Raw genomic sequence first — 17,015 nt, 5'->3', positions numbered from 1 at the left:
TGTTATGTTAGAAAAGGAATGTCAAGGAGGTGAGCTTGGCTGGTTGTTAAAGGAAAAAATGGGAGTCAGCTAGTCAAGGAGGGAAGAGAGATGACAGAAAATGACAGAGAATTAGGCTCCACCTATTAAGCAAAGGAATCTGGAATATGAGGAGACCTTTAAGTAGGGGAGGGATGTTTAAAAACCCAAAGCCAAAGTCTAAAATGAATAAAGACTGTGAAAACCCATAATTCATCCTCAAAAGTAACATAAATGATTTTTTGAATTATCTACTGAACAGATTACCTACATGACTGTTTTCTTCCATTAGCAGAGATAATTGGGAGATTACTGACCTTCTATGTCTTGCCTTGAACACTGAACCCTAATGTAATTATTAAGTTAGATGTAGTAATTTATTGTTTTACATATTAGAAGTTACAACCATGTGAGCTTGGTATACATTTTATGTAAATAACTTAAGAATTAGTTATATTATCTGAACAGGACTGCAGCACTAGCAACAGTTTTGAGGAAATTTTTTCTACATATTAAACCATTTAATTCACATTGTTTATAATTAGCATTTGAATTCTTTTAAACTGTAAAGTCATTGAGACATCTTTTCCAAATGACTTTCTAAATAACTCTTATGTTTATAAATGCAGTACAAATATATTTTTTCCTTAAAATAAAGACTTGCTTTTTGGGCCCGTGCCATGTCTAACAATAGACAGGAAGCACTTTTATGAACTTGGTGTTACCCTGGATAAGTCACAACTCTGGCCTTTTGAGTCCTACTGTGTAAAATGAGGGAATTGAGATAGTTGACCCATTCTGTGGCTTCTAATTTTCTTGCATTCTAATTATCTGGAGCCAACTATGGTTGGAACAAATGTAGATTTTAGTTTCAGGAAGACAAGAGTTCAAATGCCATCCTAGCTGAAGTTTAGAGCATTATTTAACCTCTTTAAATCTAAATGGGGATATTAAAATCTGCCTAACAGAGCTGTTGTTGAGATTAAATAAAGCTGGTTCATTTTTTTCTTCTTAGAAGTAGAGTTGAGGTAAGATTTATTTAGTGTCTGTTTCATGGACATCTCTGGTAAGTAGAGGTATTTCATTTATGTGGCATCTACAATATACTGGCTTAATTGTTTTGAAAGTTAAGACTCAAGTAATTGCAGAAATTCTTTATGTCTTTATTAAACGATAATGGATGCAATTTTCCTCCCCACGTTACTGTTTGCAAAAAATACTGAAAAACCACTCCATGCGAAGCTTAACATGGGAGAGAGCAGGCCGAGTTTTCACTTGTTAATTGTATGGTGCAGAATCAAAACAAAGACTGACTGACATCTAATGTGTCACGTCTAACAGTTCATCATATCGAGGTTAAAAACAAAATTATTGCGGCAAATATGGCCAAATAAAAACCTACTCGATTCGCATTCTTGTACTTTGTAAGTCACTGCGGCCAATGACGACTTTGTCGGCCGAAGTTTCACTCCGCCAGGTTCTGGCGCTCTGTGATACCAATGAGACGAATGTGCCCCAGACACTCAAGAGCCTCCCCACCTCCACCTGGCTCCAGGGACCGTTGGGGCCGGAACCTCTGCCTCCGGTTTTTGCGGTCCGGCCGCAGGCCTCCCCTACGAAGCTCTCACCTGCAGGCCCTGCTGCCGGAGGCTCTGCGTGATGTAGTCCAGGCGGCGGCAAACGCTCTTCTTGGCCTCAGCCGCCGCCTCCTTGGTGCTGCTCACTAACACCGCCACCTGCGCCCGGTCCGGGCTCGCGGACACGTCCGCGGTGCCGCTTACGTGCACCTCGCGGGTGGCAGTTTGGGTCTGTGCTGAGGCGAGGGGGCGGCGGAGGCCGGGCAGCGACTCACCGCCCGAGACCACATTGTTCTCTCGGCCCCGGTCAGCCCAGGGAACCAGTTCCACGAACACCCGAGACTGAGGGGCCTGTTGTAACGACATAGTGATGATGGCTGTGTTTCCATAGCAACGCAGAGCCTACGGTGGCCGAAGGAGCCAAAGCGCTCCAGGGCTTTCTTGTGTGCGGCGCAAAGGATTCCGGGATGGGCTTGGAAGCCCGAGTTTCTTGAGGGTGCGAGCTGTGAGTAGGATTTTGCCGTACCTCCCTTACAAGGTGTTGGCTGGGCACGTCATTATAGTTTTTAGCGTGTTTACCTTAGGGCTTTCAAAATCTTAGTGAGTTTTCTCTGCGGCCTCCCTTTTATTTTATTTTATTTTTTAAATGTTATTATGTTATGTTAGTCACCATACATCATTTGTTTTTGATGTGGTGATCCACGATCTGTTGTTTTCGTATAACACCCAGTGCTCCATGCAGTACGTGCCCTCCTTAATACCCATCACCGGGCTAACAATCCCCCCTCCCCCCTCCCCTCTAAAACCCTGTTTGTTTCTCAGAGTCCACAGTCTCTCATGGTTCATCTCTCCGCCTTCCCATGCCCACCGCCGCGTCTGACCCCCTGACTAGCATACCTCCGAGGAAGCTCCAGAGAGGCCAGGCTGGGCAAAGTGGGATTGCTTTTATATTTCTGTGAGGCCGGTCTGCGATTGGCCCCCGCCTTGTCTAATTTGACTTTACGGTTCCTCTTGGACACAGCTTTTTGAGGCTCCACAGCGCCGTGGTACGCGAGAGATTTCTGTTGGAATGAACTGCTTTCTGCCAGTTTGATCTTGGGAGTTTATAATTCCTCGAGTTTCAGTTTCATTGTCTTTAAAGTATATGGATAATACATTTCACATTTACAGTATGGTTTTTAAGTGCTTGCCATATGGGAAGCAGAGAAAAAATAATGGGTGGCCAATACTAGTAATAGATCTGACATAATTTCGGCTCTTGAATTTTCTCTAAAGTCTCTAGAATGGTTTTGGCTTTGAATATGGACAGGAGAGACTCAATAGGTATCAAAGTACATTCACCATGAACATCGTTGGTCCAGTACAACTTAGATCTTATCTGTACTCCTTTCTTGAGAGAAAAACACAAACTTCAACCCATTGATCCCCATTAGGGGGTATTTTTTCTTACCACTAAGCATGTAAAAGGTATTTTTACACAGATAGCACCCCTTTTGTCCCATGAGGAAAAAGAACCACCCTTTTTAAAATAACTAATTAAAAAAAGAAAGACAACCAATCTCTTGAAAAGAGACTGAAAAAGCCAACTGACAATCCTCATGAAGTTCGTTCTCTATCATTTTTCTCTTATTTTTGATTAGTAAGATAAAAAAATTCAAGTAAATCAGATGGTACCCCCTTCACTCTTTCATTTGGTTCATATCTGGGTTAAAGTAATTTTGTATCTATTTTGATGTTTATTGTTAGCTAAAACCGATTATGTGATTTTTTAATTCAAGAACTTTTCCTCCGTAAATTTTTTATAATTTTAAACCTCCAAAGTAATGTGTCTTGAATTTGATGGAAAATTCTTTTTCCCTAATGATAAATGTGGAACAGTATAATCTTCAAAATGAATTATTGAATGAATGAATGTCATTAGTACAAAGCAACAGGGGTTTAAGTGCATATAAGTATTTAGATATACTTAATAGATTAAAATAAATGAGTAAATAGTATGGGATAATTGATTAGTTATATGAAAAAAGAATTGATCTGTATCTTACATCATACATTGAAAGTAAAATTCAGATGAGATAAAAAAATTGGAAGAAGATAAAGGTGAACATAAATATACTGGAAAATGGAAGAACTTAATATCTACCATATATCTATCATCTTTTATCTGTCATCTATCCATCCATCCATCCATCTATTCATCCATCATATATATCTATCTACCTACCTATTATCTATCAATCTATTATCTATCCATCCATCCTACCTACCTATCAGTTATCCATCTCTCTATTATCTATCCATCCATCCTATCTATCACTTATCTATCTATGATCTATCCATCCATCCATCCATCATATCTATTAAACATCTATCGATCATCTATCGTCTGTCTATATCTAGCTAATTATGTGTGGACTAGAAAAAATGGAAGAACTTTCTAAGCACAATTTCAAATGTAGCAACCATAAAGGTTTAAAGAATTTTACTACACTAAAAAAATTTCAGTATATAAAATAAAACAGAAAGGTGGGGGGGGCAAAATAAATTGGGAAAAATATTTGTATAAAAGGCTAATAACCTTAATGTTTAGAGAACTCTTACCAGAAGAAAATAAAAGAAAAATGGATAATGAACACAAGCAAACTGAATTAGTCAGCTAGGCCTGTTGTAACAACATACTACAGATTGGTGGCTTAATACAAATTTATTTTCTCACAGTTCTAGAGGCGAAAAGTCCAGGATCAAGATGTCCACAGTTTTAGTGTTTCCTGAGGCCTCTCTCCTAAATTTGCAGACAGCCTTCTCATTGTGTCTTTCCATGGCCTTTCTTTTTTTTTTTTTTAAGATTTTATTTATTTATTTGACAGAGAGAGACAGCGAGAGAGGGAACACAAGCAGGGGGAGTGGGAGAGGGAGAAGCAGGCTCTCCGCAGAGCAGGGGAGCCCGATGCGGGACTCGATCCCAGGACCCTGGGATCATGACCTGAGCCGAAGGCAGTCGCTTAACCGACTGAGCCACCCAGGCGCCCTCCATGGCCTTTCTTATGTTGGCAAGCATCCCTGGGGTTTCTACCTCTTCTTGCAAGAGCACCAGTCCTACTGATTTCAGCTCCATGCTTGTAACCTAATTTAACCTTAATTTCTTCTTTAAAGGCTCTATCTCTAAATACAGTCACAATACAAGGGATAAGTACTTCAACATATGAATGAGAAGGGGGAGACACATAATTCAAACAACACAAACCAATAAAGCAGAAATACTATAGTCTGTATCATGAGGGAAAAATGAAAAATGTTTATTTTCACCAGTAGTTAAAGAAATGCAAATTTAATTATAGTGAACTAACTTTTTTTGGATCAGTCATTTTGGAAAATAATAAAGGCAATGGGAATAAAGATGGAATAGAAAAAAGAGTAATTTTGAAAGAGAAATGAAATTGTTCTTGGTGACAGAACTATATAGTAAATAAGAGAGAAGGATAAGCCAAAGATGACTGTGAGGTTTTCAGCCAGGATAACTGGGAGAATAAATGAGGATGTTGGAGTTTATTTGTTCAGCTTATAAGGACTTGGTTCTCCCTCAGGGTCAAGGCAAAGCTTCTAGCAACCATTTTTAATAAGATGACTCTCTCCACAATTTGTTTGGATCCGGAATAGGCACCCTATTCAAGCTGAGCCAGTTAGAGGTGTATTTTTTTTTGGCTTTATTTGTTTATTTTGGTTTTTAGCATTGGAATTTATATTTACACCAAATTTAAAAAATTAAGGCTCTCAGATGGTGGACCATGACATGCATTCTTTTTTCTTTTATTAAATTCAATTAGCCAACTTATAGTATATCATTTGTTTCAGATGTAGTGTTCAATAATTTATTAGTTTCATATAACACCCAGGGCTCATCACATCTCATGCTCTCCTTAATGCCCATCACCCAGTTACCCCATCCCCCTGCCACCTCCCCTCCAGCAACCCTCAATTTATTTCCTATAGTTAAGAGTTTCTCATGGCTTTTCTCCCTCTCTGATGACTTCCCATTCAGTTTTCCCTCCCTTCCCCTACAGCCCTCTGCCCTGTTTCTTATATTCCACATATGAGTGAAACCATATGATAATTGTCTTTCTCTGATTGACTTATTTTGCTCAGCATAATACCCTCCAGTTCCGTCCACATTGATATAAATAGTAAGCATCCTTTCTGATGGCTGAGTAATATTCTATTGTGTGTATATGCCATTCATCTGCTGATGGACATCTTAGCTCTTTCCACAGTTTGGCTATTGTGGACATTGCTGCTATGAATGTTGGGGTGCAGGTGCCCCTTCAGATCACTACATTTGTATCTTTGGGGTAAACACCCACTAGTGCAATTGCTGGGTCATAGGGTAGCTCTATTTCAACTCCCTGAGGAAACTCTACACTGTTTTCCAGAGTGGCTGTACCAGCTTGCATTCCTACCAACTGTAAGAGGGTTACCCTTTCTCCACATCCTCGCCAACATCTGTCGTTTCCTGACTTGTTAGTCTTAGCTATTCTAACTGGTGTGAGGTGGTATCTCATTGAGGTTTTGATTTGTATTTCCCTGATGCCAAGCGATGTTGAGCACTTTTTCATGTCTGTTGGCCATTTGGATGTCTTCTTTGCAGAAATGTCTGTTCAGGTCTCCTGCCAATTTTTTTTAATAAAAAAATTATTTACTCTTCTTATCCCCACATTTTAGGTAAATGGTGTCATTTTTAAAAAATTTTATTATGTTATGTTAATCACCATACATTACATCATTAGTTTTTGATGTAGTGTTCCATGATTCATTGTTTGTGTATAACACCCAGTGTGCCCATTTCTTGATTAGATTATTTGTTCTTTGGGTGTTGAGTTTGATAAGTTCTTTATAGATTTTGGGTACTAGCCCTTTATCTGATATGTCATTTGCAAATATCTTCTCCCATTCTGTCAGTTGTCTTTTGATTTTATCAACAGTTTCCTTGGCTGTGCAAAAGCATTTTATCTTGATGAAGTCCCAATAGTTCATTTTTGCCTTTGTTTGCCTTGCCTTTGGAGACATGTCTAGCGAGAAGTTGCTGTGGCCAAGGTCACAGAGGTTGCTGCTTGTGTTATCCTCTAGGATTTTGATGGATTCCTGTCTCACATTTAGGTCTTTCATCCATTTTGAGTTTGTATTTGTGTGTTGTGTAAGAAAATGGGCTGCAAGAAAATTCGTAAATCAGTCAACATGATACATCACATTAATAAAAGAAAGGACAAGAACCAGATGATCCTCTCAATTGTTGCAGAAAAAGCATTTGACAAAGTACAGCATCCTTTCTTGATTAAAACTCTCCACAGTGTAGGGATAGGGGGAACATACCTCAATATCATAAAAAAGCCCACAGTGAATATCATTCTCAATGGGGAAAAACTGAGAGCTTCCCCCCTAAGGTCAGGAACACAACAGGGATGCCCATTCTCACTACTGTTGCTCAACATAGTACTAGAAGTCCTAGCCTCTGCAATCAGACAACAAAAAGAAATAAAAGCCATTCAAATTGGCAAAGAAGCCAAACTCTCACTCTTGGCAGATGACATGTTACTCTATGTGGAAAACCCAAAAGATTCCACCCCAAAATTGCTAGAACTCATACAGGATTTCAGCAATGTGGCAGGATATAAAATCAATGCACAGAATTTAGTTGCATTTCTATACACTAACAATGAGATAGAAGAAAGAGAAATCAAGGAATCAATCCCATTTACAACTGCACCAAAAACCATAAAATACCTAGGAATAAACCTAACCAAAGAGGTAAAGGGTCTATACTCCAAAAACTACAGAAATCTTATGAAAGAAACTGAGGAAGACACAAAGAAATGGAAAAACATTCCATGCTCATGGATTGGAAGAATAAATATTGTTAAAATGTCCATGCTACCCAGAACAATCAACACATTCAATTCAATCCCTATCAAAATACCATCAGCATTTTTCGCAGAGATGGAACAAATAATCCTAAAATTTGTATGGAACCAGAAAAGACCCAGAATAGCCAGAGGAATGTTGAAAAAGAAAACCAAAGCTGGGGGCATCACGATGCCTGACTTCAAACTCTGTTATGAAGCTGTAATCATCAAGACAGTATGGTGCTGGCACAAAAACAGAAACATGGATCAATGGAACAGAATAGAGAACCCAGAAGGGGACTCTGAACTCTACGGTCAACTAATATTCAACAAAGCAGGAAAGAATATCCAATTGGAAAAAGGACAGGTTCTTCAATAAATGGTGATTGGAAAATTGGACAGCCACATGACAAGCATGACATGCATTCTTATATACATATAAAACCTTGAGAGATATAGATTGGCCATTTTCCACATATTATTTCTAGTAGGGAAGCAGAAAATGACAGTGTATAGAGAAAGGGAGAGAAGATGAGAGAGAAAGAGATGAAATCATACATTCAGAGAGAAACAGAGAGGAGATGGAGGAAGAATTTAGATACAATTCCAATCTCTGTTTCTAGAATTTTCCTTAGGCCTGGTTTCATTCCTGCACTGGAGTTCTATAAAATATTCCTGTATCCTTGTCATAAAATCTCCCCACCTTTTTTTTTTCTTTTTTCAGAAGTAGCTTGACTGAGTTTTTATGTTATCTTAAAATTGAAAATATTTTCTGATAATAGTGGATAAGAGGAATAGAATTCAAAGTTGACTTGTATAGTTTTTAGCCTTAAGATTTATTGAGCTCTACACAAAGTGGATCATTAGGTAAAAGCCCAGAGCTTCACCCTTTGAGAAAATTTTGCTCTCCATTGTCTTTCAAGGACACACTGAATAGTGCTGTCATGCAGTTGTTTTCCATTTCTGACTGGAACTTGCCTTATTGAACCTACCTATCCATAAATCTATACATAAGGGCTGAGGCTTTGTCCTCCTCTTTTAACTGTTCTTACAAGCTGACAGTTGGTATTCTAGTGCAATCTTGGTATGTGGAATGGGAGTCTGGGATACCCCTCATGCAGCATACCTTCAGGTCCTGCTCATACTTGGTGTCCCAGATGTACTATTTTCACCTTTTGTTGAATTTCTGCTGGGCTGTCTGCCTGTATGATTTGGAGTGTCTGACAGGACCCAGCTTATGATGGCAGTTCCAAACATCTAAAAAACCAAAATTGTCAGAAGAGAATGGACCAATATATTCCAAATACTAAGGGGAAAAAATAAATTAACCTAGAAGTGTGTGTTAAACTGTACCTCAAGAATGAAGGAAAATAGAGGTATTTTCAGACATACAAAAACTTAAAGGAGTTTACTACCTATAGACTCTTAACTAAAATATTATCATAGAATATGCTTCTGTGATACGACTAAGTCCAAAAGGAAAGCATGGCATGGAAGAAACAACAATAATCACAGAAATTGATAACAAATGTCAAAAAAATTTAATTATTGAAAATGATTTCTTGTTTGTGTGTGGGTGGTTAAAAATTGAAACAAAAATATAGACAATTATAACAAAAGAGAAGGAAAGACATTCATGGCATCGGTTAAAGCGTCTTAGGGTCCTTGGCTTGTTCAAAAAGAGGCTGGTGGAAACTGAATTATATTGTACTTTGTTGGGATACTTTGTAGTTAATTACCTATAGAAAATATATAAATAAATGAAGAGATCAAAGGAGGCCGAAAAGAAGGCTCAAAGAGGTAGGAGGAAGATTAAGATAGCACAATGTTATGAACCACAGGATGTAAAACTTTCAAAAAGGGAAAGGTGATTAATAATGCCAAATGATACAGACAGGAAAAAGAAAAATCGAGGGTATAGATATCTATTGAATATAATATTTAGAAGGTTATTAGTGACCTTCAAAGAATTGATTCACTGGGAACTGGTTGCCAAAGTGTTAAGGGATGAGTGAATGACTAGAAAAAAGATAAATATTCAGTACTATCAGAAGGTTTTTTTGTTTTGTTTTGTTTGTTTTTTAAGAAAAAGTAATTGGATTCAGGCTTTCCAGAAATGAAAATAATATCCTACCTTATCTTATAAATACCCCAGACACTGGAAATAGTTCTTCTTCTCTTTTCTCATTATTTCCAGGTTTGTTTTTTTGCTTTCTTACAGGTTAAAGATGTTTAGCTTCTGGTACCTTAAATGATACAGGTAGAAACAGGATGGTGGGCATAGGGTATGCTGTGTCCATAGGGACTTTTGACAGTCAGCTTTATTTACTTCTTTCCCCTGCACATCTGACACAGACTTCCAGAGTCTAATAAGTATATCTTTATCTTGAAAGTTACAAATTAGTACAGAAAAAGTATTCTCAAGTACATCTCTACTCTTTGAGGGTAAAGTCTTAAGATAGTAATAAAAAAAGTTTATTTTTCTTAAGGAAAAAGTAATTATTACTGGTCTTAGTTTTCAGAGGAAATTTAAGTTCTTTGTGTAAAATAAAGACTTTAGAAATCCATTATTGCATATTGAAGTGAACATCTATCCTTGTTCAATGAAAGCATAGAAATAAGTCACTTACCAGTATGTAAAATGAAAAACAGTTTAGTTCAAAGACATTGGATTTACCATAGTAAACAATGTTTGAATAGTATGGTTACTTTAAAAATGACAGACAGTTACTCGCAGGAGAGAAATAATTTGTTGCAAGTTTGAAAGAAAATGGATTATTCAAGATGTCATTTCATGAAAAGGAAATAATGTCTTTGATATTCAAAGCACTGAAAAAGAATTTAACATACTTTGCTGGAGAAACCAATGATATACTTAATGGTTAGAAAAGATAGGGTTTTAAGAAAAAAAGAAATTACCTTGTTTTTTTCTTCCATCACAGAAAGGAGATTAGATATTTGAGGCAAATTGGGCAGAATTCAGGGAAAAAGCATATACAAATCAGATGATATAAGGTAAAATTAGTAAAGCTAAATATATACAGATTGTTAAATGATAATGGAGACAGGTCATGCTTAACATAACTGCACTTTAAAAAAAAACTATAGTCATGTACATTAAATCCCAGTACTTATTAATCTTATAAACATAACTGCATGTTAAAATTAGAGTACACTGTTGGTAGGAATGTAAATTGGTACAGCCATTACGGAATTTCCTCAAAAAATTAAAAATAGAACTACCATTTGATATAGCAATCCCATTTCTTCACTGTCATTGCTCTACTCTACCACTTATCTACCACAGTACAGAGAACTGAAGACTAATGATCTTGCTCTTAATGCAAATAACATGGCTTCACAGTCACAAATTAGGAATAGAGCACTGGCCCAACTGTTTTATTTCTGGTATAAGAGAGATGGCCTTTATATTAACTATTCAAAAGCAAAGACATCATTTTTAGGAGATGTTTTGGCCTTTAACTTGCTGTACCTATCAATTTATGTAATAGTCGACTTACTAGGTGGCTTATAATACATTAACAGTTTACAATGTTTTATTCTTGGAAGATTTAACAAGAAATTATATTTATTAAAATTAAATGTTCTAACTCAACATGGATCGACCTACAGGGTATTATGCTAAATGACATAAGTCAGACAGAGAAAGACCAATACCATATGATTCTACTCATAAGTGGAATCTAAAAAACAAACAGATGAAACCAGAAACAGACCTATAAATAGAGAGGATAAACTGATGGTTGCCGGAAGGGAGATGGGCAAAATGGGTGAAGGGGAGTGGGAGATACAGGCTTCTAGTTATGGAATGAATAAGTCACAGATATAAAAGGCACAGCATAGGGAATATATGCCATTGACTAATGGCATTGTAATAGCATTGTATGGTGACAGATGGTAGCTACACTTGTAATGAGCATAGCACAGTGTTTAAACACATCCAATCACTATGTTGTACACCTGAAACTAATGTTAACATTGTATACTGAAGTGTAAAAAAAAAAAGAATCTGAGACCTTAAAAAAAAATTTAAATATTCTATAGTTGTTATGATATTTTTAAGGCCAAAGTGGGTACTAGGTGATACAATGCCTGATTGTAATTATTACAGCCTAGCTTTATATCAGAATTGTTTGCTTTTAAAAATTGGTATAAAATCTCTCTCTGTCTCTGTGTCTGTGTAAAGAGGCTAGGAAAACAAAGTTTTCGGTATGTAAGCTAGAAAAAAAGTTTTTTGTTAAGTAAAATTAGGCCTTAAGCATTATAGCTAGAGGGCCTGTTGGATAAAATTACCTTGCCTTTTAGGCAGATTCATAATACTTAAAAAAAATTTAACCTCTATATTATATAGAAGCTTGAGTGAGTGAATGCACACACATTTCTGGCATAGGACAAGGAATGGAAGAATGATGGCTGCTTTGGTATTTATTGTCTCCATATAGTGCCTGGTGTGTTTACTCCCATATTCCCATAACCGTGAAAACCCACAGTTCCCAACCCAATAGTTCAGAAAACCCGGAATCTCAGTCCATTAAAATGGAGTAAGCCTTTAAGGTCATTTTCATTTTTCTCTTAAAAGGGAGTTGACCTGGTGATGGGTATTAAGGAGGGCACGTACTGCATGGAGCACTGGGTGTTATACGAAAACAATGAAGCATGGATCACCATGTCAAAAACTAATAATGTATTTAACAAAATAAAATTTAAAAAAATAAATAAAACAAAACAAAGCTTTTAAATAGAATGTTGAACCAGCTTTGCAATTCTGGTATGAACACCACTTGGTAATGATATATTATTATCTTTATATATTGCTGGATTTAATTTGTTAATATTTTGTTTAGGATTTTTGTGTCTATGTTCATAAGAAATACTATTCTGTAGGGTTTTTTCACCTGGTAGTGTCTTTATCTGGTTTTGGTATTGGGGTAATGCTGACATCATAAAATGAACTGGGAAATGTTCCCTCTGCTATTATTTTTGGGAAGAGATTATGAAGAATTACTGTTATTTCTTTGTTAATGTTTGAATAGAATTTGCCTGTGGGTGGGGTGGGGGGGAAGGGAGTTGAAATATCAGAAGGATCTTCCAAGTCAAGTCTCCCCTGAAAGCCCCTTTTGTTACCACACACACTGGTGAACATTGTTTAGTTGCAACGCAGGGCATGGTGCAAAGGAGTTCCTTACTCTGATTGTTGCTGAATTCATCCTGGTTAGGGATTCCCCATAGGGAGTAAAATTCAGGGCCGTTAGCTGTCTAATTGTGACTTGAGGCTATAAGGCTTGAAGTTTCGTTTTTTGTTGTTTGTTTGTTTGTTTTTTAATTTTTTTAAATTTAATTTTATTATATTATGTTAGCCACCATACAATACATCATTAGTTTTTGATGTGGTGATCCATGATTCATTGTTTTCATATAACACCCAGTGCTCCATTCAGTATGTGCCCTCTTTAATACCCATCACCAGGCTAACCCATCCCCCCACCCCCCTCCCCTCTAAAACCCTCAGTTTGTTTCTCAGAGTCCATAGTCTCTCATGGTTCAAGACTTGAAGTTTTGCCACTTCATGGGCTGTTGGTAATTGGTTGTGGAGTACAGAACTCTTTTCTGTAATCGCATGGCATAAACCAAGAATTCTAGGTTCTCTGTCATCCATAGGGGCAGCCCCTCAGGGATTAGGAAGCTTCACTCTATTGACTAGAGTTTTAGATCAGTGATTTTCAAACTTCAGTGTGCATCTGAATCACCTGGAGGGCTTATTGAAACATAATTGTCCTTGTCCCCTGGATTTCTAATTCATTAACTCTGGATGGGGTCTGAAAATTCTCTTTTCTAACAAGTTCCCAGGATATAATATTGCTGGTCCAGATACCTCAAAATATTCCTATAACCTATAACTGTTTTTGTTAAAAAGTATTTAAAAATTTAAATTGTGTTCTCTCTTCGTAGGAAATTTGCCACTCAAGAATCTTTTTATTGGGATGCCTGGGTGGTTCAGTCAGTTAAGCACATCTGACTTCCCTTCAAGTCATGATCTCCGGGTCTGGGATCAAGCTCAGTGGGGAGTCTGCTCATCCCACTCCCCCTCCCTTACCCTCCTTCTCTCCTGCTCTTTCTCTCAAATAAATAAATCTTTTTATAAACCAATATATCAGATATGGGTATATTTGGCTGGCAGACAGAACTGCATAAAAGTTATTGATAGGGACTTACACTGAATTTACTCTCATAACAAAGTATACAGTAATGGCATTCATTTATATGCTGACTGCTTTTTATTTTGTAATTATAAAAGTTAAACAGAAGTGCATTTAGGTGAAGTACAAAGATAGGAAAAATTAGGTTTAACAATTTGAAACAGATTTTCTTTTTTTTAATTCAACGACTGAAACTTCTATAAGTATTTTTTTCAACTTTATTGAATGATTGACAGTTTTGTTTATTTAGGTTGTACAACATGATTTTTAAAAGGTATACAATGTGATGATTTAATATACCTATACACTGTGTAATGATGACCACAAACAAGTGAATTAACACATTTATTACCTCACATGGTTACCTGAAACAGATTTTCAAGCAGTATAATGCAGTTTTACTTTGAGGAGCATATTTTTATAGAAATCAAAATAGATTATGACCTCATTTGAAAGGACTGCAGTAACATTGCTGAAACTTACATTCTTTGCTGAACCCTGATGAATGAGACTTTTAAACATATTTACTCCTAAGAAGTCAATGTGTTCAAGAGGTATGTGAGATGATTATTAGTAACCAACATGTATTAATTCTTTATTATATGCCAGGCATTGTGCCAGATGCTTCCCATACATTAGCTCTTTTAATCCTTACACAACTATATGAAATAGATAGTTAAAGATGAGAAGACCAGGCTCAGAAAGGTTAAGTGACATGCCACAGTCATATACGTATGTAGGATCTGAGTGAAGGTCTCACTCTCAAGTTTAAGCTTTTAATCGGTATTCTATATAGATTTGAGTGCAGGGCAAAATCAAGAAGTCAAAGATGTGCCCTCTGTATTGTCACCTTTTAAGAACCTTTGCTCCTTCAGAGAACTCACTCATACCCTTCAAGTACATAGCTTTTTCCTGATTTCTAGTCCTTTATCTCTATCAAGGGAGTTCATGTTTCATTTGCATGTGAGAGCACTCACTCTAATGTGTTAACTCTGGCCTTTTAATCTTGTCTTTGTTAATTAAAGGCTCTGTTTCCTCCTGAAGAAATTTTAGGCACTTTCAAGCAGGAGACCTTTTTTCAAACAAATAAAAATTCTTATCTCTGAAATCATATTACTCCTGAGGTTACGTCTGTAAGCTGAGCTGCTTATGTTGTATTAGGATTCTTTGGAGCCTGGGAGAGAAACTGGGATTCTTGGACCTGTTTCATTTCCTCTTCTGACTCAAGCTCTATGAACTTGGCCAAGTCACCCACCCTACTTAAATTTCAGATTCCTCATCTACCTTTAATCTATGCATATTTAGCTTTCATATTTTGATCCCTCTGTAACATGATCTTCTCTTGAGCACAATTTTTAAAAATCAAAGAGGCCAGTGCTTCCAATCGTCAGACTTATTTTAAAAAGCAAAGAACTAGAGTTGCATTTCATGCATCTTATGCATGCCTCTAATTTCTTTAGACCCTAACTTATGTTTATCTCTTATTATAGAGAGGTAGTTTTGGTAAGAACTATTCTGTTCTGGCTTTTGCTTTTTTTCTTACCAAGCCCTCTATGGACACTACTCCTGAAATGCTTGATGTGACCCAAGTTGACAAGTGCTTATTTTCCTTCCTGAAGCAAAAGCCCATTTAACACTTCAAAAGGTTTTAAACCATAAGATTCCTATTACTCTAAATATTATCTCCAATTGAGATTGACAGGTTTCCCACTCCATCAAACACTTGGTAAAAGAGCATGTAAATCCATGTCTTCAGAAAAGTATAAAACAGAAAGTATAAAGCTATATATATATAATTTTATATATATAAAATTTTATTCCCAGAATAGCAAAAAACAAAAACCAAGGAAAGCTACATTATCTGTTCTTTCAGTAATCAATTTATTCATGAATTCAGCACTTATCTAGGGCCCAGAAAGTCTGAAACACTGATGCTGTGAGACTCACCATTTGAATATACAAGCTTTTTTATTTTTTTTTTAACCTGGGCTTTCTTTCATCAGGATAAAAAAATGAAAAAAATTGTTAAAATAGTTTGAGATAATGTTCCACAGCCTGTTCTATACTTCTATGTGTACAAAGTTGACAAGAGCCTCTTATTTTCCCTAGATGGGGGCATGGGGCTGTTGCATCACAGGCCACATCTGTTGAGCACTTATGGCTGCTGCTGCTCCAGATGTTGAATGCATACTATCTCATTTAATCCTCTCAACAGCCCTCAGGCATAGTCATTGTTATCTCAGTTTTCCAGTTGTGAAAACCGAGGCATTAGAGAGCTAAGTCAGTTGTGCAAAGTTACACAACATCAGAATAAGGATTCAAGTTAACTCTGTTGACTCCGAAGTTCAAGCCATTAATTGCTATATTTGTAAAGGGTGTTTGCTTACGGTGAAAAGTGATCCTACACTTTTTAAAGACTTAACTTTTAAAAAGCAATTTTGTGTTCATAGCAAAATTGAGAGGAAGTTACAGAGATTTCCCAAATACCACCCTGCCCCCACACATGTATAGCCTCCCCAGCTATTAACATCCCCCACCAGAATGATATATTTGCTACAGTTGATGAACATCCTCTGACATACCATTATTACCCAAAGTCCATACATTTTACAAGGGTAAAACGGGTACATTTTACAAGAGGGTGTCCCTCTTGGTTTTGTATATGCTACAGGTTTAGGCAAATATACAACCGCATGTGTCCACCATGCTGGTATCATACAGAATAACTTCACTGCCCTAAAAATTCTCCCTGCTATGCCTATTCATCCCTTCCTCTCCCTGACTCCTGGCAACCATGAATCTTTTATTGTTTTCCTAGTTCTGTCTCTTCCAGAATGTCATATAGTTGGAATCATACAGTATGTAGACTTTTCAAATTGACTTCTTTCACTTAGCAATATGCGTTTAAGTTTCCTCCATGTCTTTTTATGGCTCAATAGCTCATTTCATTTTAGTGCTGAATTTTTAATTGTTGAAGTGTACCACAGTTTATTTTTCCATTTACCTACTGAAGGACACTTGGTTGCTTCCAAATTTTGGCAATTACAAATAAAATTTCTGTAAACATCCATGTGCAGGTTTTAGTGTGGACATGAGTTTTCAGCTTTTTTTGGATAAATACCAAGGAGGATGATTGCTGGATCATATTTTAAGAGTTTGTTTACTTAATCTCAGGAAACAAACTGAGGGTTGCTGGAGTGGTGGGGGGTGGGAGGGATGGGGTGGCTGGATGATAGACATTGGGGAGGGTATGTGCTATGGTGAGCACTGTGAATTGTGTAAGACTGATGAATCACAGATCTGTACCT

The 17,015-nt window shown here is 36.9% G+C and overlaps 2 protein-coding genes across 4 annotated transcripts in view; one reads left to right on the top strand and one right to left on the bottom strand.

Moving 5' to 3' along the window:
- The window catches only part of IRAK1BP1 (interleukin 1 receptor associated kinase 1 binding protein 1), an 18,229-nt gene extending 16,214 nt beyond the window's left edge, over positions 1–2,015 (bottom strand). The window contains exon 1 of one of the 2 annotated variants that reach the window (XM_081828568.1): positions 1,647–2,015. In XM_081828568.1, the coding sequence (XP_081684694.1) occupies positions 1,647–1,961 (315 nt within the window). In that variant the 5' untranslated portion in view covers positions 1,962–2,015. The remainder of the gene's footprint in view (positions 1–1,646) is intronic. The other variant, XM_006728627.3, reaches the window with a different exon arrangement.
- Positions 1–17,015, top strand: part of LOC115937180 (uncharacterized) — a 331,655-nt gene that overhangs the window by 28,963 nt on the left and 285,677 nt on the right. The gene's annotated exons all lie outside the window — the stretch shown is intronic.

The sequence above is a fragment of the Leptonychotes weddellii genome, chromosome 8 (genome assembly GCF_054177405.1).
Source record: "Leptonychotes weddellii isolate Sample4059 chromosome 8, ASM5417740v2, whole genome shotgun sequence".
Lineage (NCBI taxonomy): Eukaryota > Metazoa > Chordata > Mammalia > Carnivora > Phocidae > Leptonychotes > Leptonychotes weddellii.
Note: the sequence above shows the minus strand (reverse complement) of the source record. Positions and strands in the feature narration are given on the sequence as shown.